The sequence below is a fragment of the Poromitra crassiceps genome, assembly GCF_964638095.1.
Source record: "Poromitra crassiceps genome assembly, chromosome: 12".
Taxonomy (NCBI): domain Eukaryota; kingdom Metazoa; phylum Chordata; class Actinopteri; order Beryciformes; family Melamphaidae; genus Poromitra; species Poromitra crassiceps.
Window position 1 is genome coordinate 27,839,449 of NC_139632.1, and position 25,904 is coordinate 27,865,352.

The 25,904-nt window shown below is 44.8% G+C and overlaps 1 protein-coding gene across 2 annotated transcripts in view; it reads left to right on the forward strand.

Annotated features, from left to right (window-relative positions):
• Positions 1-25,904, forward strand: part of rubcn (rubicon autophagy regulator) — a 46,785-nt gene that overhangs the window by 10,695 nt on the left and 10,186 nt on the right. For both annotated transcript variants that reach the window (XM_083647154.1, XM_083647155.1), the window contains exons 6-16: positions 2,729-2,945; positions 4,079-4,474; positions 7,142-7,237; positions 8,564-8,679; positions 9,909-10,107; positions 11,730-11,837; positions 18,198-18,258; positions 18,890-19,022; positions 20,276-20,421; positions 21,657-21,721; positions 22,113-22,351. In XM_083647154.1, coding sequence (XP_083503280.1) covers positions 2,729-2,945; positions 4,079-4,474; positions 7,142-7,237; positions 8,564-8,679; positions 9,909-10,107; positions 11,730-11,837; positions 18,198-18,258; positions 18,890-19,022; positions 20,276-20,421; positions 21,657-21,721; positions 22,113-22,351 — 1,776 coding nt within the window. The remainder of the gene's footprint in view (positions 1-2,728; positions 2,946-4,078; positions 4,475-7,141; positions 7,238-8,563; positions 8,680-9,908; positions 10,108-11,729; positions 11,838-18,197; positions 18,259-18,889; positions 19,023-20,275; positions 20,422-21,656; positions 21,722-22,112; positions 22,352-25,904) is intronic.

Sequence of the window (25,904 nt, forward strand, 5' to 3'; positions counted from 1 at the left end):
CCACACCACACACACATACATGCTAGCAGTGTTGTGCATGAGCGCGCTAATAGAGCAAGCTCATTATTTTCATGAGCGGTGAGCTGAGCGCACCTTTTTGCAAATCCATGAGTGTACAGTGAGCTTCGCTCACACAAGTGGGGGTGAACAGCCCTATTATCATTCTTTTTCTCGCTCTCTTACCCCGATAATTACCCATTGTGTAGCCTACATGCATGTGGTAATTTACATAGGAATAAAACTGGTTTTAATTTTGCCAGGCTGCTTCCCTCTGCTGCTCTCTTCCCTCATAAATATACATACATAAAAGCCTTCAGTCTTCATTCTGAGTCTCGACTAAGCAACCCCTCATTCCACTGCAGGCTAGACTAAAATGGCTGCAAGCAACTAAACACGTTATCAATCACAGTAAAACTGTACCCACCTCAGACACAATGTTGTTATGTTATCCAAGATTTGGATCCCATGGTATTCCCAAATTTTGCGTAGTTTCCAAGAGCCCTTATTCACATGCCAGAGTTAAAACTCAAAATTGTAACCCTCCACTGAGCACCCAACGATTCACTTAATTCCAACAGTTGCATGTTTATACAGTGGAATCCGCTTATAGTGATGATTATACTATAATGATCTATATAGATGTATAATATAGAATAATAATATAATGAATTACAAGATACAATACAAGATATAGTCTACCATAAGTACCAAATCAATACCATATAAGATACAATACAAGAATTATAGATCTATAGGATTTATAATATATTGAACAGCTGCCTGTGAATAACTCGACTGGGGGGAGGGGGGGGGGGGGTGAATAGCTATGTGGGCTACTGTATTGTATTTTTAATTGTATATTTTTTACTTTAGTTTAGAGCAAGATAAAATATGTCTGCTCTTGTTGAAGCTTGGCCTAAAAAGCCCCTGAATTTTACATTCATCTTTTAAAATAAAGACGTGTTTAAAAAGCTATTGCATGTTAAAAGCTATTGTGTGTTACGTTTTCAGTACTGTGCCTTTTCTCTGGGTAAACAAGAAGTCAGCTTGAAATTAGCTCAGATGCTCATTTTTTGGGACTGTCAGCTATAGCTCAAAGTTCAAAATATGAGCTATGAACGTGAACTAGTTAATTTCAATCTGCATGAGCTGAACTTTGAGCTACCTCTTGTGAAGTGTGAGCTTGCACAACACTGCTGGTAACACCACACACACACACATGCTAGTAACACCACACACACACATGCTAGTAGTTCTGCAGATTCTATTGTGGACTTAAAAAGAGGATAAACTCTGAGTTGTGCTTCACTTTGCCATATTTATGTCATATACACCAACATTCCGTTGTTGATTTTTGTTTTCTTCATTAATCTTTGTTTGTATTGAGTTGGGGGAATGTTCACTGTTTTCTGTCGTTGGAAATTTATCAGAGTGGTTATTAACTCATTGAGTGCCAATGACGTCTAAAGACGTCAATTGCGTTTTTTGACGGTGGGACGTGGATCAAAGCCTGATGCATCTCCTGTAAAAATATGGGGGATGTTGAAGGTGTATAAGCTATTTTACGGACCCATTAGGTGGCGACAGTGCTCTCCAGATTAGAGAAAGGCGAGGAAAAAACAGAGAAGAAGCCGTGGGGAAACGGAAACCGATGCATGCTGTAACGTTAGCTGTGCCTGTGAAAAGCAGCCAATCTGCTCCCACAATTGAGCCTTTCTGTCTGTTGCGATAGTTTCTCCATATGATTAGTTGCCAGAAAAGGAGCACCCGACACCAGCGTCTTTCTGAAAAGATAAATTATTCTCAGCTGGAAGCGCTGGGAGCCGGCGCACAAAAACGGCGGAGCGCTGTGAAAATATACGCTGGGTGCAGCGGGTGCAGCGCACTTTGAAACGTGCAGCAGAAAGTTCAGAGCAGCAGAGAGCCACCAGAGACACTCCCACGGAGGAGGAGGGGGGCACCAGGGCACCATACAACACCGACCCAGACAGCAGGCTCGATGGACAGATTGGCAAACACAAGCTGGAATACCTGATGCCCACCAGCAGTAAATCAAGACCAGCAAGAAGGTGTAGGGTCTGCGCACGCAGGGGCCAGCGCTGCTGGTTGCAGCTAAAAAATATGATTTTGCCATCAAAATTCCTTTGTTTTCGCTGTTTTATTGAAGGAAATTATTTTTGAGGTCAGAGTCAGTGATGTGCTTGAAATGCTTCATTTCACAAAAGGCTCATTATCTCAGCTTCTAGTTTGAAACGTCTGTTTTTGGTGAAACCAACCTATCTTCTACAGCTGATAACTAAAGAACGGAAAATGATATCAATAAACTTTTTTTTTCTGATGATACAAGAGAGTCTCATCGTTCTTTGGGCGTGTTCGGTGTTTACATAGTAATATCACACAATATTCTGTGGGTCTTGAGAAATCACTGAAAACGCTCTGAAAGGGCTGGCACTGGGAGCATCCGTTTTCCAGAAGTGGCTGGCAGCCAATGAGTTAAGTGGTTATTAAGTCCCTTGAGTTTCCTGGCCTCATTAACCTTGGATAAAAATCCCTTTAGGTCTTTCTCTGTCTACATTCCTACTGTCTGAATAAACCAAAAACACAAGATGAATCTGCTCCTATTTAAGAAAGAAAAACAAAGCGGCGAAAGGCATAGTCCCAGTTGATGTGATCTTATCTTGTGGTTGCATGGATTCTAACAATATGTCCCCCCCTCTCCCTCCTGCAGTTGTCTCCACTGAAGAGCCCTCCATGTCTGGGCCTGTTGAAGAGCCAGAGTCTGTGTGTGCTGCCGGGAGCCGGCGGCACCTGGAGGACCATGGACTCCAGGGGGGAGTCGCTGCAGCGCAGGCTCACCACCTCCCACTGCTCCCTCCGAGACACAGACGCCAGCACCCTCAATGTCCCAACCGCTACGGCAGGCTGCCAAAACGGCAACAACACCGGTGAGGGTCTTATTTATCAATATGTGCCTAGGATCCTTGACTCAAACTATGACTAACTTGTCCAGTGACTGTCTACGCGATCCAATCTGTGTTTCACAATCTAGTGTCGTCTTGCAAAGGTATTCCACGCATAAGTAATGATGTACAAAAAATAATTACGCAACGGTTATAAAGTAAACAAGACAACTCTGGCCAATAATTTGAAGTCAAGTCTGACCCTTGCCCACACCTGCTGCAGGCAATTACCCCGTTACTAGTATTTGGATTTGCGATCCGCCAATAAACACAACAAAGAAGAAGAGTAGGCTAACGACATTACATTTCATACTCATGTGTACCGCGCCCGGGAACGCTTCATTGGACCCGAGACCACCTTTTCAAGTGGACCCGGCCGGGCACGGAAACCAACATTCACACTGATCAAACAAACTGGACTTGGGGTCAGTCTGCGGACAAGTGTGCTCGGAAACGGTCCCCGGTCCCCAGTGTGAAACCAGCCTAAAAAGAGTTTAGTCTTGGATCCATCCGGCTTCATGTTTGTCACTTTTTGCAAGAGAAGGATTTTGACGTTGGGACATGCAATGAAGCAAGGGAAGAGAAAACGGACTCTGTTCTGTAATCAGTAGAGAGAGGTGGTGGAGGAAAGGGGAGGGGTGGGGCTATGAATGCACTACAGTGTGTTTAGACTGACTGAATTAACCATACACAGGCCTGATTGTTCCTGGACATGGTCAGTTATTAAAGAATGTGTTGAGCTCAGCTATGCTCAGTAAAATTCCTTGGACAGAATTGATCTCAACAGTACATTTTCCCTTTTGCATTTTAAAGGAATAGGACACCTACACATTTTGTCCTTATCCACTCACCCTAATGTCATTTGAAACCCAGGTGAAGTTTGTAAGTTGAACAAAGCTTAGGTTATCCTCTATTATAAACATGCTATACACTAAATCCAGCCATTTTCACTAGGTATTTCTGACTCCAGCCAACTCCTAATGAGTTTTTACATGTCCCCAGCATTGTTGTTAACAGATATTTATCCCCCTGCCTCTCAGCTCCCCTAAATACACTATTTTGTTTTTAAAGCACTGTATCCACTCTGTCTCAGTCTAAACCTACTGTTTGTGTTGCAGAGTCTACCTCTCCGGGCAGCAACCTGGGCGCCCCCTGGGTGTGTGTGTCCCGGCCAGGGGAGAGCGAGCGGGGCGTGACAGCGGTCCCACGCATCTCGCTGACCGAGTCCCCCTCCTCCACCCCCCTCCCCCCCGAGGCCGGGGACTCCGGGGAGGGGGACTACGACGACGGGCCAGAGTACCTGGCCATCGGTAACCTGGGGCAACGCAGTCGCCGCACCTCCCGAAGCCCGTCCCCCAGCATGGATCGGGGGGGGGAGACCCAGGAGCAGCCAGCTGCCCCGCACCCTCCCCGACGCTCCTCCTTCTCCGAGGGACAGAAGGGGCCGGGCCGGGGCCCCCGAGGCCACGCCCGCTCCTTCTCTGACACGGGACTCAATCAGAAACACAGACACGGTAAGCATGGAGGATATGCAAATAGCTGGGTTTCCTGTGTTATGTTGTGTTGAATCACAAACACTACTTGAAATGGCACATTTCAATAGAATTGTATCAAGATTGCAAAAAATGTTTTTCTGTGCCGGAGAACTGTTGTCTGGGTATCTCAAAAAGTCTTCAATGTCTTAAATACACTTTGTAAGAGCGTATTTCTTTCACTGTGCTATGACAGGTTCCTTTGCGATGCCTGCCCACTCTTAGATTAATGCACATTATGATATTGTCGTTGTCGGGCGGAAACCTCGTATCTTCAAAACTGCAACTTTTCAGGAGCATAAAAAACCACTGTGCTCCTAAAATACTGAACACCAAGTTGGCACGTCTTCATTATAGTCAGTTTCTCAATGGATGTCATTACATTTTTAATATCTTACCTGAATATGCTCAAATGGTGTTAGAGGATTATCATTCCGACTTTGAGGCACTTTCTCCTTGTGTGGCCGGCCGCGCACACATCCCTCCAGGCAGCAGCCAGCGTGAGCCCACGTCCACGCCGGGATAGAGGCAGCATCTCGGGGAAACAGAGTCTCTCACTAACACTAACATTACTTCCATCAGAAACCACTTCGATCTGCATAGTTTAAATGGGTGTGCAGCCTCGAAAACATATTATTGATTGATTTATGTAAGACGAAGCCAGAAATAAACAAAATGATGTCAGAAATACACGGCGTGTTCGGTTCTGGTCTGCCTGTGTTGTTTTCCGGGTATAAACTCTTGCCTGGGGGGCTTCAGATGGAGGTAGGAGCGGAACTTTGTGGTTTGAGTGACAGATTGAGGGCGAAGAGTTATGAGACTTAGGCACAAGATCGTTTCAATGCTTTTCCACTGGTTACATTTTGTAAAACCCACAGACGGATGTGAAGGGTGACCAATGGCATTGATGTATGACAAAAACATGGGGGGGGATATACATGTATATATATATATATACGAGGTCCCGCCCCGAGAGCGACCATATGCAAAACGCCCCAATCCCCCGCCCCACCCCTCTGACTCCCTATGTTTGATTGGGAATACGCTGGTTTTGCCAGCATGGTTTCTTCATTTAGGTTTTTCATTTCCATGTAGCATTAATTAGGTAAGAAGTCTTAGATGAGTCTTCCTGAAACCTGCACATAGCATGTACATATTATGTTCAGGAAGCCTCTTTTCTGCTTCATCCCACCTAATATACCTTTGATTGTTTCCTGACAAATGAGCTTCAGTTGAGATGGATAAAAACAGCTGACAAGCATGATGTTGACTTGCTGTGTGAGATGTGGCTTGAACCACATCCTTTCCCTCAAGGTTGGCACATTTGCCTAAAAGAACACCTTTATTTTCTCTGCGACGAGTAAACGTTTCCCTTTCTTGTCTCTGAGGTAACTTTCTCTCTCTCTCTGCTCTATCACTTTCTTCCCCTTCCTCTCTCTCTCTCTCTCTCTGCCCTCTATCACTCTCTTCCCCTTTCTCTTGTTTGTCTGTTTTTGTGAAGGAGGGATCCAGCGCAAAATCACCATCATAATAGAAGATCCTGTAGCAGGTTGGCAGTGCAGCTCCACTGTGCTCCATCACACCCCCGCCCCCTTTCTTTTCCTCTGCATGGTGATGACTTTCCTCCCTCCCTCTCATCTCCAGCCTCGCCTTCCACTCCTCATTTGTGCCGTCGGACTCTCGTGGCTGTCTTGCTTCTTGTTGTTTTATCAATGTTTTTTGTTGTTGTTTTTTAGGTCAAAGGTGACGAGGCCTGGGAGGCATAAATGATCATTTTCAGTGTCCTTTGTTGTGTCTAGTTTTTTATTCATGCACGCAGACAGTTTTCATGGCATATCAATGTTGTTGGTCATTCATTGAAAGTATCATTGAAATGATTTATGATACGTGTCCCTTTCATTACATTCAAGCTAGGGCTATGCTCATAGCAGTACTGCTCGCGCATGTCAGGCTAAGGCATCATCATACACCCTTTTCACAGGGGCCATTTTGTGTTGAAAAGGCAGGGTAAACACAGGTCCAAGCAAAACACCAACGAGCGTTTCCAACTTCCATGATTGGAAGTTGGAAACCCTCATTAGTGTCTTGCTTGCACCTGTGTTTACCCTGCCTTTTCGAAAACAGGCCCCCATGAAAAGGGTCTATTGACTCATTTCCCCAACAAAATACATCAAGCCATGTGTAACATGTCAGAAATGAAAACAAAGCAACTTGTTTTGTCTGTATTTGTAACTCTAAAGTCAAGTACATCTCAATTATGTACGTATTTACATTGAGCCCAAATGACACGTCTAAGCTCCTATTGTTCAATCAAATTGAGAACTGGATCACTTCTGAGTATCTGCTTAAAAGCAGAAGCTGTATCTGTGCATCCCTCACTCCAGCCATTAGTCTGACAAAGTGGCCATATTGTCGTGTCTGCATGCATTGAAATGAGTCATCCCCGTAGATTTTATTGATTATTATTTCCTTTGGGATGTCGGTCGACTTCTCCAGTATCGGAGGCATCAGTGCAGCATTTAATCAGTTGCTTTCCACGCTCTGTGTACGAATGGTGATGCATGTTCCCATCAATTTCAGGAATTCAGTATTGATTGTAGTGACTCACAAACGATAGGCGGTCCTTAACATGAACCGTTTCCCCCTCAGAATCTACAGGCGACGACTGCTGCATGAAGGACTACAGCCCCTTCTCACCTCAGAGCAGCGATGCCAGCACGCCCAGTTCCCTCTACATGGAGTCCAGTGAGTATGCTGCTATTCAAATCACAAAACCTCTCCACAGTCTGAGGTTTTTTTCACATTCGTATGGTAGAAACCTAGCCAGTGCTCTTAGAGCGGAGTAGAATGAGTGTGACATTAGGAAAATCTTCCATTTTGTAGTGCACCAACATTACCTAAAAAGTATTCCCATCCCCCTACATGTAGTAGAATATGTTTTTAGTTCATTCTCCTGTCCAGAGTGACTTATAGAAGTGCAAGGAATAGATGTAAATTCCAGACAGGGAAAACCCAGAGGAAATCCAGGTAGAGCAGGAAGAGGCTGCGGGAAACGGGGACATGAAATGGACCCGAGTACAAAAGTCATGGAGATGTAGTCAAGTGGGTTTGTGTGTGTAAAATGATGTTTTAGTCACAATATTCAAGTTCAGCTCAGCACATGTGGGAATTTGTGCTTTGGATAATGTGTCTTTCTGGTAAGATGTGGTTGGTTTAGGAAAGCTTCTGAGAGTTTTACTTCATTCAATAAACTGTTCTTGAAACATAGAAATTCAGTGAAAACACTACCAGTCAAAACTTTCAACAAACTTCTTTCCACATTTTAGAATAATAGTAAAGACATCAAAACTATCAAATAACACAAATGGAATTATGTGGCGATCAAAAAAGTGTTCAACAAATCAAAACTATCTTATATTTTAGATCAAGGGTTTTCAAAGTCTGAGGATGTGGGCCTTTCCCCAGACAAATCTAGGAAAAAGGCACCCTCCTCGCTCAATTCTGGATGCCTATGGGATCATGGTTATATTATTTGGTCCCATAGACACTCAAGAATTGAGCCAAGATGGCCTGACTGGCATACTTCAGACTACACCAAATCCATAAAAAAGGTCTGTCTGAAGGCATTTATTTGTTTCTGACTCTGGGAAAGTAAAATATCTTTAACCAAATTACACACATTTAGGCTATTCTATCTGATCTCCTTTTGATAGCTAATGTAATAATATTTTTCACTTCCATTCACTGAGCCTCCCCTGAAACTGCTTGGAGCCCCCTGGGAAGACCTGCCTCCCGCTTTGAAAACCCCTGTTTTACATTATTTATAGTAGCCGCCCTTATGGAAAGGATTTGTAAAGAAATGCATACATAGGCATCAACTTATAAACAAACAAACCAAACAAACAAAATTTGAAGCATTTACGTATAACCCTTTAGATCAAAGTAATGCCATTCATAGTACATCAATCAGGTATTCCCAAACTTTTGACTGGCAGTGAATGGCCTCTGGCATTTGTTTTGACTTACTACCTAACGGATTTGAAAAGTGAAAGAAGTTTGTGCTTGTTTCAGATGGGTCCCAGTACAGCAGTGTCCCAGACGGGATGTTCAGGAAGCCATCTGAGGGCCAGAGCCTCATCAGCTACCTGTCAGAGCAGGACTTTGGCAGCTGTGCTGACCTGGAAAAGGTCAGGCTTGGTCCACTATGATTCATGACTACCAGTGTGTTTGAGTGTTGAAAATCAATGCCATAATGCTATCATAGCAATTTTTTTAAGTATGGATTGGAAAAGCTTCAAAATGTTGGATTCTTACGATCACACCAAGGTGGTAAAAAAGCGTAACTCTTGCGCGTTTGCAATGACTTTGTATGTAATCTCATGCAAATTTGCAAAAATCGCCTCGGTGTGAATGCACAGTTGCAGTGAGAAGTCAGGTTTTCTTGGTAATAGGCGATTGTACGGTGGAAATCACCTGAGCATGGGTTTGTAGTTAGAAAACTCATAAGCAAAGCATGCCTTAGTGTTAAAATTAATGTAATTTACTAATTTTGACCCAGGCTACAGTACTAACAGGGGGAATACCCGACTTTTTATACAGTGAAAGCATTGAGAATTGACCAGAAGGCTGTACTAGAATTTGTTGAATATGTATTTGGTTTTTAACTGCCTTGTTGTGATCAGTCAGTGACTTGGAGTACAACCATCATAGAGAAAAACACTCCCACTTTCCACTACTTCAATCACCTCAAGGATACAATCACCTCAAGGATATATTATTTTCAGTGTATTCTACCTTTTTTCATCCACCAGCACAGGGACATTCATGTTGTCGTTGGGAGTTTAGTTTTCGCTACACTTTAACACTTTAGCCAGACATTATTTTGGAGTCCTATTGTATTCTGAAACTAGTTGACTGGTAAACTGAAATTGGCTGATGAAATTACCAGCCACTATGGCCTTTGAGACCAAAAAAGAACATTCTAATTGGAGCCAATCACTATCCAGTATTCAGCAGTTAAACCCCCTACACATTCTCACTCCCAACTCATCATATACTGCAGATCGGCCAGGAACCTTTGTCGTCATGTTGTCATGAGTTGGGAGTGAGAATGTGTTAAAAGCCTGTGTTGTATGCTGTGCTTGGCTAGTTAGGTTCTAGATAACCCTGATTGGTTGCTTTGGATTTTTAAATGAGGGAGGAGCAGAAGTCATCTTAAGGATTTTAACAAGATAATTTTACTTTTTTGTGTGGGGAAAAACCATGAGACACAAATTATTACTCAAAGTACATACATCTTGAAACATGACTCTAGGGTGGGTCTTTAAGCAATTTCCAACACTGAATGTTTCGGAATGTCACGTAAAGTTATTGTTCTGTCCTCCTGATGCACATTTCCCGCCTTCCTTTCCTCCAGGAGAACGCTCACTTCAGCATCTCCGAGTCTCTGATCGCAGCCATCGAGCTGATGAAGTGCAACTTGCGGCGGCGAGAGGAGGAGGGCGACGAGGAGGGAGACAGCGACTGTGAGATCCAGCAGCTCAAGCAGAAGATCCGCCTGCGCAGGCAGCAGATCCGCCACAGCCAGCTGCCCCCCTGCGCATCCTCTCAGCACAGTAAGCTCACATGAACATGGTTTATAAAATGCATAGCTACCAGATAGCTTGCAAGGTGCTTCAGATCAGTGGTTCTCAAACGTTTTCACATCAAGGACCCCTAAACGGACACAAATTAGACCACAGACCCCCATTTGATAAGATTGTGTCCCAGGGTCCCCCATTGGATACAATCTTTGCTTTTAGATGTTTTATTACAAAAACGTTGTATGACACCCACCCATGACACACCCATGACCCAAACATTCATATATTCTGTCATTGTGTTACTTACTGTATGGATGATAAAGTGAAAATAAATTACATTTTTGCTGGGGACCCCCTGGAACCCCCTCAAGGACTCCTGGGGGATCCCTGGACCCTACTTTGCGAACCACTGCTTTAATGTTAGATACAATAATCCATAAAATGTCTTATGTTATCAGTGTCCAGGATAAACATGAATGAATTGAGTTTATTGTCATTGTATACACAACGAAATTGAGGGTACCCCTCTCATATTCAGTGCAGCTAGAAAGCATTTCATAAACATTAAAAACAGAAAATAAAAAGAGTCAAAGCCTATCTACCTATTAAAAAGCATTCATACACATTTAAAAACAGATAATAAAAGGGATATAATAAAAGGGATAAAAACCTATCTACTTCTACATTTAGACTAAAACAAGGGCACACACACAGACACATGGCACATCACAAAAACAAACAACCAACATCATCTAGGTATTGCACAATCCGTATTGCACAGCCATTTTGCAGCCAACATGCTCACATCACATGTTCTTTCAAACGGGGTGAGAAATAAACACAAACCACTAGTCTAAACCTGTGGTTGGTTGTTGCTCCTGGCAGGTAGCCAGCCAATGAGCCAGTCTCAAGTCTCAACAGATTCATTTCATTCGCTGCTTTCAGACCAGGAATTGCCTTTTTTTGTACATAAAAAAAGAAAAGAAAAAATAAACAGAGAAAAGGCAATGAACAAACAAACGCATGTGCAGGTCATGCTTTTGTTGACAGGAAACACTATGTGGGCTTATTCTGGGTCTTTACCTCAGAAATTAAACCAATATTAACAATAATCCATACAAATCCATACAAGACCTTTTTTCTTCTTTACATTCACACCACCAGTAGGAATGCTGAATGACCTAAAGCCGGCCGGGGCTTCACAGCAAAGCAAGTGAGAATTCACATCGAATTGAAACTACTTTGGCTAACAATTAGCTAGCTAATCTTAGCTTGCAAAAACAAAAAGGCAAGTTAAGGTTAGTAATGATACTAACCGCTTCGGCCGTACACCGTTTCACTCAAGGTTCCTCTTGTGCTGAGAGAGTACCTACCCTGAACTAGGAGCTAAAATACGCATGGGCAAAATACGGCCCACGGGCAGCCCCCTGTGTGGCCCGCGATGGAATTGCAATTTTATTTTTTATTTTTACAGTAATAAGTACACAATAATAAGTACACAGACACAATAAGTGTCCAAATGTTCATGTCGCTGCTAAAACAAAAAGTCCCTCCGGTCCGAAAGCACCTATTGTTACAGTTACAGTTTACTGGTCATTAATTTTGCTCTCTCTCTCTCTCTCTCTCTTTCTGTATCTCTCCCTCCTCCCCTGTAGTTTTCCACTCCACAGACAGCGGCGGCTCCAGGCGGAGCTCCCAGGACTCCTATCAGGGACTGTCTGACTCGGGATCGGCTGAGGAGGTGGAGGAGTGCGAGCTGAGAGGTAGAGAGAGGGACTGAGGAGGTGGAGGAGTGCGAGCTGAGAGGTAGAGAGAGGGACTGAGGAGGTGGAGGCTGAGAGGTAGAGAGAGGGACTGAGGAGGTGGAGGCTGAGAGGTAGAGAGAGGGACTGAGGGAACGGCAGAGAGGGGGGGTTAAACAGGGTTCCTACAGTCATCTGGAAACTGAGAATGAATGTGATAACTTGTTTTTGAGGGTTTTTCCTGGCTTAGAATGGACCTTGGGGAGTGACAGTAGTCAGAGTTGTCCTGATCTCAAATATATTATTTATTGTTAGAAAAACCCTGGACTGCACATTTTACATTTGTGTCGACTCAGCTGCTGGCATTTCACATGCGATATTTGTTGTGAAGAACAGCTTTCAGCTACAGTGATATGAAACAGTTGACATATCACCCAGCCACTGTAAGCACATAAAATTCAAATCCAGTCTGCAAAGGGTGTTGAATTTTGCAATGCAAAATCTAATGGAAGCCTATGGGGAGTTCATCATTAGCTGGTCTGAATCAATCATTTTCTGTGAATCATAATTCATTAACTTCATTACCATATTATCATATTGCTCACCAAGCCAGTAACGTTTCATGTTTTACCATGCCTCATAAACATGGTACTCTTTACCATGGTACTCTTTACCATGCCTCATAAACATGGTACTCTGGACCTGAGTCGAGGGGTCATCGAAGAGTAGTTAGGTGTGTTTGTTTGAGTATAAATGTTTTATTAGACACAGTTATTCATACACAAATTCCGGTCAGGTTACTCCAGCACACCTAGGAGTTATATGGTTCGGATCATTTGACTTCCTGATAGGATGCTGTTGGTTTTGCTCTTTTTATAAGGATTTTACGAATAGTCAATGGCAAAATGAATGGAGAATTCACCTCCTGTCCTGAGGCCCCATGGGGAACACGGAAGTGCGCGTGACTTCGGCACCTCTATGGCTGTTTGCATATGTACATGCACCTATCAGTAGAGTATAGGACAGGACAGTAGTTTGTATGCAGGCCTGGGAGACCTGTTACCAGCCCAGCCCAGGCCAGTGCAGTGTTGTGTGTATAACGTGTTTGTGGTGGTGCATTGTTGTGTGTGTGTGTGTGTAACGTGTTTGTGGTGGTGGCGGTGCAGTGTTGTGTGTGTGTGTGTATGTGTAACGTGTTTGTGGTGTTTCAGTTTCAGTTTCAAGTTTATTGTCATATGCCGGTAACAATGCAAAACATCCATCACCTGCAATGAAATTCTTATGCTCGAAAACCCACTCAACTTCACTGTTAAAAAAGACATAAAAGAAACATCAAAGGGAAGCAGAGTGTCTTAAAAAACAAAAGCAGGCAGAGTTCTTAAAAAGGGAATAAAAGGAATAAAAGCAAGTTAGTAAACTCAAACATAAAACAGAGCCCCAATTACATAGCAGTCAGGACACACAGACATACATAAACACAAGACAAATCTACATATAATTTAAAAAGTGTGCTGTAGTGCAATAGAAGCAACCAGTCAACAACCATTTAACAGCCTGATGGTTTGTGGGTAGTCTTTGAATCTGTTTGTTCGAGTCCGGATGCTCCTGTAGCGCCTGCCTGATGGCAGAAGCGTGAACAGGCTGTAGCTGGGATGGCTGGGGTCAGAGAGGATCCGTTTTGCCTTCCTCCTGCAGCGCTGGTTGTAGAGGTCCTGTATGGCTGGCAGCTGAGACCTGGTGATGCGTTCTGCCGATTTGACCACCCTCTGCAGAGCCTTACGATCCAGGGCGGTGCAGCTGCCATACCAGGCCGTAAAGCCGCCAGTCAGGACACTCTCTATAGTACACCTATAGAAGTTGGTCAGAATCCTTGAGTCCAAACCGAACCTCCTCAGGCGCCGGAGGAAGAAGAGCCGCTGTCTAGCTGCCTTCACAACAACACCTGCGTGATGTGACCAGGTCAGATCATCACTGATGTTAATTCCCAGGAATCTGAAGTGGCTGACCCTCTCCACTGCCGCTCCCTCGATGTAGAGCGGGGGGTGCCCCTCTCCCTGATGCCTCCTGTAGTCCACGATCATCTCCTTGGTCTTGCTGATGTTAAGCAGGAGGTTGTTGTCTTGACTCCACGATGTCAGGGCCCTCACTTCTGCTCTGTAGGCCGACTCGTCTCCGTTGGTAATACAGCCGATGATGGTGGTGTCGTCAGCGAACTTTATGACTGTATTTGAGGTGTGTCTGGCCATACAGTCATAGGTGTACAGGGAGTACAGCAGGGGGCTGAGCACGCAACCCTGGGGGGCACCGGTGCTTAGTGTCAGTGTGGAGGAGGTGGTATTACCAATCCGCACTGCCTGTGGTCTGTCCGAAAGGAAGTCAAAGATCCAGCTGCACAGGGAGGTACTGACACGCAGGTCACGGAGCTTTGTGATCAGTCTGAATGGCTCTATGGTGTTAAAGGCCGAGCTATAATCCACAAACAGCATCCGCAAGTAGGTGTTCCTCTGCTCCAGGTGGGAGAAGGCAGAGTGCAGCGCAAGAGCTACTGCGTCATCCGTGGACCTGTTTGGCCTATAGGCAAACTGTAGAGGGTCTAGTCCGGGGGGCAAGGAGGATGTGATGTGGACTTTAACTAACCGCTCAAAACACTTCATGATGGTAGAGGTAAGTGCTACTGGGCGGTAGTCATTTAAGCATGTTACATTTGGTTTTTTGGGGACTGGAATTATGGTGGTTTTCTTGAAGCATGTTGGGACTACAGACTGAACCAGAGAAAGGTTAAAGATGTCTGTAAAGACATCGGCCAGCTCATAGGCGCATACTTTGAGGGCACGACCCGGTGCAGTGTTGTGTGTGTGTGTGTGTGTGTGTGTGTGTGTGTGTAACGTGTTTGTGGTGGTGGCGGTGCAGTGTTGTGTGTGTGTGTAACGTGTGTAACATGTTTGTGGTGGTGCATTGTTGTGTGTGTGTGTGTGTGTAACATGTTTGTGGTGGTGGCGGTGCAGTGTTGTGTGTGTGTATGTGTAACGTGTTTGTTTTGGTGGCCAGGCGACCATGCTGAGTGTTAGTTTCTATCTCTCAGATGGCTGTGAGGGCCAGTCCCTGCTGGCGGTGTCTCAGAGCGGCCTCTCCCTGTCGCTCGCCTCCCTCTTCTCAGGTATCTGCAGGCTGGGGGTAGGGGGTAGGGGGTAGGGGGTGTCTACAAACATACTGCCCACTGTGGGAGGGGGCGGGGAGGGGAGGGGTTGCGCGATGGGAGGAAGTTAATGGCTCAATTCCAAAGTGAGAAAGAATGTATTTTCTTTCCTTAGCCGCTGCCCTTCACAACTGTGGCCATTTTCCACCCGTAACCTATTTTCCTGCCCCCCCCCCCCCTTCCCATTTGTTTTGTCGTCGTATCGATCAATTCAGACCAAAGTCTTGTCAGTTGCTTCACTATAGGGCTACTTATTCTTAGCAAGTAAGTCAAGATGTATTTATATAGATTTCCTACACAGGGAAACTCGGTATGGTACATGAAAGCAAAACTTAAGGAAAACGGTACAAAAAACAACAACTCTCCAATACACACGATGGGCCAAAAGTCAAAAGCAGCCACAGCATGTCAATGTATTGACACTCAGCTTGTAAGGTGACATCATGTATATTTACTTTGACCTGACAACTTCCCTATGTATTTCCACTGCTTTACACAGCGCTGCAGCCACAGCTGGTTGGCAGAGTAAACGGGAAGGGCTAAAACAGTACAGTAGCCAAGCCCAAGGTAGCATCAACAGTGACACTGCATGTGAAAGGCATGACTTTAGTTTCTGTTCTCATTTCAGAGCAAGCGATCAATGTGGTGGAAAAATACAAATGTAGGTGCTTTTGGGGTTGTTTGTTTGGAGTTATATTTGCCCATTAGGACTGTATTGGGGAGGTGCAAGTAACTACAATGAAGCAAATGACATGATTTTGGATAATCAGAAACTATCATTATGATGAAAAAATAGAATCTAGGTACTTCTTTCTCCAAATCAGATTTGGCTATTAAACTTTTAAAATCACTGGCGAGTAGATGAAAGTATGACTTCCTGCTCAGGCTCTGCCAGTATGTTTGAAGTCCAGGCATGAGGGCAAGACAGTGAGTTTTCAGTTTGGAGTGGAGCCAGCTGCCGCCTCCTGGCCTTAGCTCACTTTGTGCTTGGCTGCTTCTGTCGGTCCTTGTTGCTCGGTGTGTACCTGAACCTGCTGGTGTGTACCTGAACCTGCTGGTGTGTACCTGAACCTGCTGGGCTTCAGGCAGGCTGATGGGAATAGACTAGTGTGAATAAGAAAGTGGCATTCTATGCCTCCTGTCACTCCTGGATTCATTCACTCATCCATCCTTCCACCCTCCCATCCATCCATCCATCCATCCACTCACCCCTTCACTCACTTTCTCCAAAACACTTCCCAGGAGCATGAGCTACGCACATACACACACCCTACCACCTTGTAGCTCCCTTTAGATCCTGGAGCACTATGCCTTTATTATGGGGATGGGACGTTGTATAGAAATTTCAATATATCGCTTCACATATACCAAAATGTGGCGATGCCTATCGTGAGGCAGAAAATGTAGTAATTTTGCCGCATTTTATTCTGCTGTAGTAATCACAAATGAGACGTCTTGCCGATCACAGTTTCACGAGCTCTCTATCCAAATTATATTATTTGCACTTTGTAATGACATTTCTAAATTGTTGTCATACTTTGATGTCTTAGAACTTTTATTTGTTACATTGTATTGTGGTTGTATCGATCATATACGCATATCGTCCCATCTCTACTGTATCATCACTTTGCATTACAGCCAGTCAGCTTGAAGTAGTGCTTCACGCCAAAGCATCACATGGTACAAATGTGGCCAGAGACTTGCAGTGGACAGCTTAAATCAAATGATCCTCGCACGTTATTCTATTATGCAGAATCATTTCAGTTCAAACACAGGCTCATTCTGTGCATAAATGATAACAGCCATTTGTTGAATTTCCCCCTGGAATTGACTAACTTGATAATGGAGCTCTTTGGCGTACTGTAAGTTCCAGTCATGTTACAGTCTGTAACATTGCTTTGACTCTAGCCAGAAGGGCTTTGATATGAGCTAGCATGTGTGGACCCATGTGAACCAACAGGCAGGAATGTTCATATTTTAAGAAGCCTTCATAGTCATACATTTAGCTTTAGAAAGACTAGATTAGCTAATCAAGTTTGCTGTCCCTCTTCTGCCAAACCTGTACTGCTTGATGTTCTTGCATGTTGTTTTTAGTATAGACCTTATTCGATTGACGTCACTCACTTACGGGCACGCCCACCGCCGCCATGTTCTCGACATAGCGCTGCAGCTCTTAAGTGACAACCTATGTGAGAGCAGCGTTTATAGGAAGCTAGCCGCCGTTAGCGTTACCTGTATCGTTCCAATTGTGTTCGGATGGTGACCTGCGTTAGGCATGGCTGTAGTAATGACAGCAATAAAGTCCCCGTGGTTTGTTTCTATCTCTACCGTCCACAGACGTGAAGGGAGCGAGACTGAGGATACGTCGACACAGGAGAGGTGTGTGAATAGTTGGAAGAGACAGGTGAAACTTTCTGACAGCTCCTCACAACAAAGTCTGTTTACCTCGTTTTTTCTTTTGTTTATTATTACAGGCATTAACGGCAGCATACAAACAACAACTCTGTTTTTTTTATTGCTGTCATCACTATCGCTATTTTGTAATGGAACAGAAACGACAATAAGGCCGTTACTATAGTTGTCAGCTGCAGGACGGTATGTCAACAATATGGCGCTGTCCGGGGTTAGCGAATAAGGTCTATAAGGAGCAGATATGTTGGAGCTGCTCTACCGCTGAATTTCTCTGGCCTTCCTGCATGCTGACCACTGAGAAGAATTTAATCAGGGATGTGATGGTTGTTTGTTGGTTTTTGTTGGTTGGTTGGTTTTTGTTTTTCAAGGATTTTCAAGCCTTGAGGTTTTGGGATACTCAAGTTCCATGTATTTTTTATTAATGCATATTTTCCCCCTAGCCCTACTTTTTTTGACGTCCCTCCCTGACCACATCTCTTCATAACAGAGAAGGTTGCTTAGCTGTAGCAAATAATGCCATCTGACTTAGGGGTAGGAAATTAACACTAGCCACCTGCCAACTGCCGATACATTTTGGTGGTGAAAATTAATCTTTTCCATTCTAAAACAAATAAAACATATTTGCTGGAAATGCAGTGAAAGTGACTGGTCAATTCTGCCACTATGGCCGGTGGATGAAAATGTTAGTTTCCTGCCCTGCTGACAACGTGTCAAACTCTCCTTACTGCTTCAAACATGTATTTCATTTGACCATTTCTTTCCCTCTGTCCCAGATGCAGACATCAAGCGCAGCGTCACCTCCAGCAGCAGGTCCTTCCTCAGCTCAGAGTCCATGTAAGGAACACAGCTACTACCTGTTTCTCATCGTCCACTTTGCAAAAAGCAATTCAAATCTGTTTGCAAGATAGGCAAAGCATGCACGTGTTGTTCCAGGTTACAACAATCACTCCCAGAAAAAACTCTAATATGGTCATTTGGCCCTGGACTCAGTTGTCGAGCTGCAGAGCCACAATCATTATTACCATCTAAAAAGTAGAAACTTTGTGCGTCCTGGTAGTGCAGTAGTGCATCGAGGCCTGTGGCACAATCGGCCGTGTCTGCGGGTGGGAAGCCAGATTAAGGCTTTGTGTCCTTGTCGCTGCACTAGTAGCGCCTCCTCTGGTCGGTCGGTGCGCCTATTTGGGGGGAGGGGAACTGGGGGGAATAGCGTGATCCTCCCACACGCTACGTGCTGCCGGTGAAATGCCTCACTGTCAGGTGAAAAGAAGCGGCTGGCGATTGCACATGTATTGGAGGAAGCATATTGGGGGGGGGGATAAAGGATAAACTTCAGTAGAAAGAACGCAAAGTTTGTGTCTTAACCAGAAAGAGCAAACTTCTACATGAAACACCATCTTTATTACATTTTGAAAAATGTGTTTCTCTCCTCCTTTCTCGGTCTCCTCCTTTCTCTGTCTGGTTGCAGTTCTCCTTCCTTCCTCCAGTCGAACTCTGCTGAGTCTGTAGCCATGGGTTTGCTCCGGCAGTTTGAGGGCATGCAGCTCCCCGCCGCCTCGGAGCTCGACTGGTTGGTCCCAGAGCAAGACGCCCCACAGAAGGTACGCATACGCACACACACACACACACACACGTACGCACGCACACATGTACACACCTCCCCCCTACTTACTTGCACAATTCATTGCTCCACATATGGCAATGAACATGCAGTGGCACACGATAATAAACTATGTTGTTCTCAAACTTTTTCATCTCAAGGATCCCTAAAATGAGACAAATTAGACCACGGACCCCCATTTGATAAGATTTTGTCTGAGGGCCCCCCCATCTGATAGGATTTTTGGTTTTAGATGTTTTATTAGAGAAAATGTATGAAACCCATGGCCACATTCTATTATTGTGTTACTTATGGATGGAATTATAGTGAAAATAAACCTTTTTTGCTGGTGACCCCCTGGAACCCCCTCAAGGACCCCTGGGGGTCCCCAGACCCTACTTTGAGAACCACTGAACTATACTACTCAACTTGATTCATTTAGCCCTTTTCCAAATATAGTCAGAAACTGATTTACAGACAATAAGACAGCAAGTGAAGCAGCCAATAAGGAAACCAGACATGATTCAAAAACAGGCAAATATACACAGACTTGGGTTCAAATCCATGTTATGGAAAGAGTCTGTCCAGTTCAGTGTCCTTTACCAAGAGGCAGAGTCCTAAATTAACACCCACCAACTGCCAAATATTGGTAATATTTATATTTTGCAGATAGAGAAATAATTGGTGACCTTTTGAGATTATATAATATTTATATGTTATTGCATTACATTATGTCATTTAGCAGATGCTTTTGTCCAACGCGACTTACAATATCACATTTTGTCAACGGTACAGAAAACAACTATGCAACACAATCATTGACAGCTAAGACATTTTGATGGACTAGGGTAGCACTTTGTAGAAAGTAGTTTGAGAAGGAATAAGTAACATGTAACATTAGTAAGTAGTTTGAGAAGGAATATAACAGGAAGTTAGTAACATTAGTATTTTCATTTTATTTAGTTTTTAATGAAAATAATTATGTTAGTTCAGGAAGGACCCAGGTGTAGCCTGAAAAGGTGAGTTTTTAGTCTCTGCCGAGAGATGGGCAGCGATTTGGCCGTTCTGACCAACTGACTGCTGAGGTTCTGTTGTTGACCTCTGAGCCCTGTGAAAGGGGAAATGGAAAAGACAGTTTCCCTGTTATCATTAAGCACAAACTCCTCTACTCCTGTACTTCAACATGTTATCGTTAAGCACAAACTGCTCTACTCCTGTACTTCAACTCTGCTCCTCTGCCTCTCTGCCCCCCAGCTTCTGCCCATCCCCGACTCTCTGCCCATCTCTCCTGACGACGGCGAACACGCTGACATCTACAAGCTGAGGATCCGGGTGCGAGGAAACCTGGAGTGGGCCCCGCCCCGGCCTCAGATCATCTTCAACATCCACCCCGCCCCCAAGTGAGTCCACACCGGGTTTTACCTGTCTTGTGCCTTCACATTCACTTGCTTTTTGTCATTCTGTCTCCTGTTTTGATTTTCTGTAATACTGAAATACGGAATGTTCTGCCATTGTTTAAAACAGTCCACTCAAGTTTTATGAAAATATACAACTCTATCAAAAACCAGAAGCCTTAGAATTTAGATTTAAATGTGTGATGTTATCAATTGGGAGCTGTTCCGCTGAGAACTAGAAGGGCACTCGAAAGCACAGACCTCCGCCAAGGCCAATAGTCCAGGCTGTTATGATATGCAGATTTTGTGAGTCCGATCGGAACCGCACCAAAATTTAACAGGTTCTTCCTTGGCCCATGCTCCAAAATTTAACAGGTTCTTCCTTGGCCCATGCTCCAAAATGTAACAGGTTCTTCCTTGGCTCATGCTACATCCTTCCATGAAGTTTCATGAAAATCGATCCAGTAGTTTTTTCCATAATCCTGCTAACAGACAGACAAACAAACGGCACCGAAAACATAACCTCCTTGGCGGAGGAAAGCGTCCAGGAGGATCTTCTAGGAATAAAGGGACATTTTCTGCTTCAGAACTGATAAGACTACAGAATGGATCTCATTTGCATGTAAAGCCTCTCACCAGCTTTCTGTGGAGGCACAAAATAAGTTTCACCTTTGTTGTTTCCAGAGCAGCTGCACACTTTTGTACCTGATGACAAATTGAAGACTTATGTGCGTTACATACTTGACCATCAAAGCCCTCGCTGAATGCGCCGATCGGTGCGCGCGGCTGGTGAGCCTGCCGGCACAGCTGGCGTGCAGCTCCTCAAAAATGTGACTTGACACAGCTGATGCGAACAGTGCACAAATATAATGTAGTTGGGGACATAACAGCAGAGAGTGAAGCTATTACCAAGTATATACACTACATTCTCTCCTTGGGCTAACTTCTAGTCACTGAAATCCTAGTGAAATCACACAATTTACTTATTTTGCTGTGGACTCCCTGTGATGGCTCGTCAAGCTGACGTTTGAGTATATGGGACTATAGCCGCCGCCGCCGGCAATGCTCCAAGTCGAGGCTTTCGCATAAGCGTGTTTTCCGCTTTAGCAGTGTTGATGATGTTGATCCCATTGGCTTGACATCATAGAAATAGCATTGCTAAATGCAGACATGAATCATCGTATGTATGTACCTGCCTCTCCTTTTAAAATATTTTAAAATGGTCTTTCCGCCTCTCTCAGGAGGAAGATAGTGGTGGCTAAACAGAACTACCGCTGTGCTGGCTGTGGCACCCGCATCGACCCAGGTACAAGCAACACTTTGTGGTATTTGGTTGACTCTCTTCAACAGAGTCCCATGAGGACTACAACAGTGGAATAAGCTTAAAATCCTAGAATGCCAACGTTACATGAAACCAATAATAAGGGACAAAAATACAGATCCCAGACAGTTGGAGTAAAACATGTTTTTTCAAGAGTGTTCACATATTAAACTAATATAGTGAGTTTTTCTCAGACAGTTTACCGGTTAAAGGATGAGAATTTAGACTCCAAAATCATCCATGTATATCCCAAGTAAACATTTTCTTAGCTCCAGTGCTTCATGCTAACACTTTGAGTTGAGTGATAGTACATGACACACGCTTTATTGTTCTTATTCCACGGCATCCATTTTGTGTCCTCTCCTCCCCCCCCCAGACTACATCAAGCGACTGCGATACTGTGAATACCTCGGCCGCTACTTCTGTCAGTGCTGCCATGAGAACGCCCAGGCGGTGGTCCCCGGCCGCGTGCTGAGGAAGTGGGACTTCAGCAAATACTACGTCAGCAACTTCGCCCGGGATCTGCTGAGCAAGATCGCCGGAGACCCGCTGTTCAACCCCAACGACATCAACAGCGGCCTGTACAAGAAGAACAAAGCTCTGGAGGCGGTCAGGGTGAGTTGGAGGCTTTTGACTGCTGCTGTACAGCCAAAAGGCTGCTTGTGCTCAGCTTTAACAGCTACTACAGTAGATAGCCAACCATGATTTTATAGGTTCAACTCTATTCTAGAAATCCTGTGGACTGGAGCTTTACCAGCCACTGGACAAAAACGTAGTTGTCATGCACTGGGTGGAAGTCACCTAAATATTACAGTAGTGGGCTTGTGATAAGAAGTTGCTGGTTGAAATCCCCTAGCTGAGGAAATCTGTGTAGAGAAATTTAATGAATAACAAACTCAATCTCTTGACATTACGGTGCCTTTGCGCAAGGCACTTTTACCTCAAATTGCTTCAGTGTAGCAGTAGCTGTAGAAGGACAGAGTTTTGGGGAGCTCCAATGTGTGTAACTGGCTAAAAGCATGAATGGTCAAACTCTGCCATGGCTAAATAAAAGATAAATAAAGGTATATAGGCTATTGATCCCAGAAGGAGAAGTTTATCCTTTGGGTTGCCCACCTCTACAGCTTGCTGTAATGGGGGATTGAACCTGGGTCTTCCTGTTTAGTGATGTCTCCATAATCATTCTGACACCCTGCTGCTGTCGCATCTTGTGTCATGTTTTCACTGTATGGTCTTGTTCAGCTGAAGATACTGTAGACCGACCGACCACCTGTTCAGGTGAAGGTACTGTAGACTGACCACCTGTTCAGCTGAAGGTACTGTAGACCGACCACCTGTTCAGGTGAAGATACTGTACTAGACTGACCACCTGTTCAGCTGAAGGTACTGTAGACTGATCTCCTGTTCAGCTGAAGGTACTGTAGACTGACCTCCTGTTCGGCTGAAGGTACTGTAGACTGACCACCTGTTCAGGTGAAGGTACTGTAGACTGACCACCTGTTCAGCTGAAGGTACTGTAGACTGATCTCCTGTTCAGCTGAAGGTACTGTAGACTGACCTCCTGTTCGGCTGAAGGTACTGTAGACTGACCACCTGTTCAGCTGAAGGTACTGTAGACTGACCACCTGTTCAGCTGAAGGTACTGTAGACTGATCTCCTGTTCAGCTGAAGATACTGTGCTAGACTGACCACCTGTTCAGCTGAAGGTACTGTAGACTGATCTCCTGTTCAGCTGAAGGTACTGTAGACTGATCTCCTGTTCAGCTGAAGGTACTGTAGACTGACCTCCTGTTCAGCTGAAGGTACTGTAGACTGACCACCTGTTCAGCTGAAGGTACTGTAGACTGATCTCCTGTTCAGCTGAAGATACTGTACTAGACTGACCACCTGTTCAGCTGAAGATACTGTACTAGACTGACCACCTGTTCAGCTGAAGGTACTGTAGACTGATCTCCTGTTCAGCTGAAGGTACTGTAGACTGACCACCTGTTCAGCTGAAGGTACTGTAGACTCACTGATCTCCTGTTCAGCTGAAGATACTGTACTAGACTGACCACCTGTTCAGCTGAAGGTACTGTAGACTGATCTCCTGTTCAGCTGAAGGTACTGTAGACTGATCTCCTGTTCAGCTGAAGGTACTGTAGACTGACCTCCTGTTCAGCTGAAGGTACTGTAGACTGACCACCTGTTCAGCTGAAGGTACTGTAGACTGATCTCCTGTTCAGCTGAAGATACTGTACTAGACTGACCACCTGTTCAGCTGAAGATACTGTACTAGACTGACCACCTGTTCAGCTGAAGGTACTGTAGACTGACCACCTGTTCAGCTGAAGGTACTGTAGACTGATCTCCTGTTCAGCTGAAGGTACTGTAGACTGATCTCCTGTTCAGCTGAAGGTACTGTAGACTGACCTCCTGTTCAGCTGAAGGTACTGTAGACTGACCACCTGTTCAGCTGAAGGTACTGTAGACTGATCTCCTGTTCAGCTGAAGATACTGTACTAGACTGACCACCTGTTCAGCTGAAGATACTGTACTAGACTGACCACCTGTTCAGCTGAAGGTACTGTAGACTGAATTCCTGTTCAGCTGAAGGTACTGTAGACTGACCACCTGTTCAGCTGAAGGTACTGTAGACTGATCTCCTGTTCAGCTGAAGATACTGTACTAGACTGACCACCTGTTCAGCTGAAGGTACTGTAGACTGATCTCCTGTTCAGCTGAAGGTACTGTAGACTGATCTCCTGTTCAGCTGAAGGTACTGTAGACTGACCTCCTGTTCAGCTGAAGGTACTGTAGACTGACCACCTGTTCAGCTGAAGGTACTGTAGACTGATCTCCTGTTCAGCTGAAGATACTGTACTAGACTGACCACCTGTTCAGCTGAAGATACTGTACTAGACTGACCACCTGTTCAGCTGAAGGTACTGTAGACTGATCTCCTGTTCAGCTGAAGGTACTGTAGACTGACCACCTGTTCAGCTGAAGGTACTGTAGACTGATCTCCTGTTCAGCTGAAGATACTGTACTAGACTGACCACCTGTTCAGCTGAAGGTACTGTAGACTGATCTCCTGTTCAGCTGAAGGTACTGTAGACTGATCTCCTGTTCAGCTGAAGGTACTGTAGACTGACCTCCTGTTCAGCTGAAGGTACTGTAGACTGACCACCTGTTCAGCTGAAGATACTGTACTAGACTGACCACCTGTTCAGCTGAAGATACTGTACTAGACTGACCACCTGTTCAGCTGAAGGTACTGTAGACTGACCACCTGTTCAGCTGAAGGTACTGTAGACTGACCACCTGTTCAGCTGAAGGTACTGTAGACTGATCTCCTGTTCAGCTGAAGATACTGTAGACTGATCTCCTGTTCAGCTGAAGATACTGTACTAGACTGACCACCTGTTCAGCTGAAGATACTGTACTAGACTGACCACCTGTTCAGCTGAAGATACTGTACTAGACTGACCACCTGTTCAGCTGAAGGTACTGTAGACTGACCACCTGTTCAGCTGAAGGTACTGTAGACTGATCTCCTGTTCAGCTGAAGATACTGTACTAGACTGACCACCTGTTCAGCTGAAGGTACTGTAGACTGATCTCCTGTTCAGCTGAAGGTACTGTAGACTGATCTCCTGTTCAGCATAAGGTACTGTAGACTGACCTCCTGTTCAGCTGAAGGTACTGTAGACTGACCACCTGTTCAGCTGAAGGTACTGTAGACTGATCTCCTGTTCAGCTGAAGATACTGTACTAGACTGACCACCTGTTCAGCTGAAGATACTGTACTAGACTGACCACCTGTTCAGCTGAAGGTACTGTAGACTGATCTCCTGTTCAGCTGAAGGTACAGTACTGTAGACTGACCACCTGTTCGGCTGAAGGTACTGTAGACTGACCACCTGTTCAGCTGAAGGTACAGTAGACTGACCCGTTCAGCTGAAGGTACTGTAGACTGACCACCTGTTCAGGTGAAGGTACTGTAGACCGACCACCTGTTCGACTGAAGGTACTGTAGACTGACCTCCTGTTCAGGTGAAGGTACAGTAGACTGACCTGTTCAGCTGAAGCTACTGTAGACTGACCACCTGTTCAGGTGAAGGTACTGTAGACTGACCTCCTGTTCAGGTGAAGGTACTGTAGACTGACCTCCTGTTCAGCTGAAGGT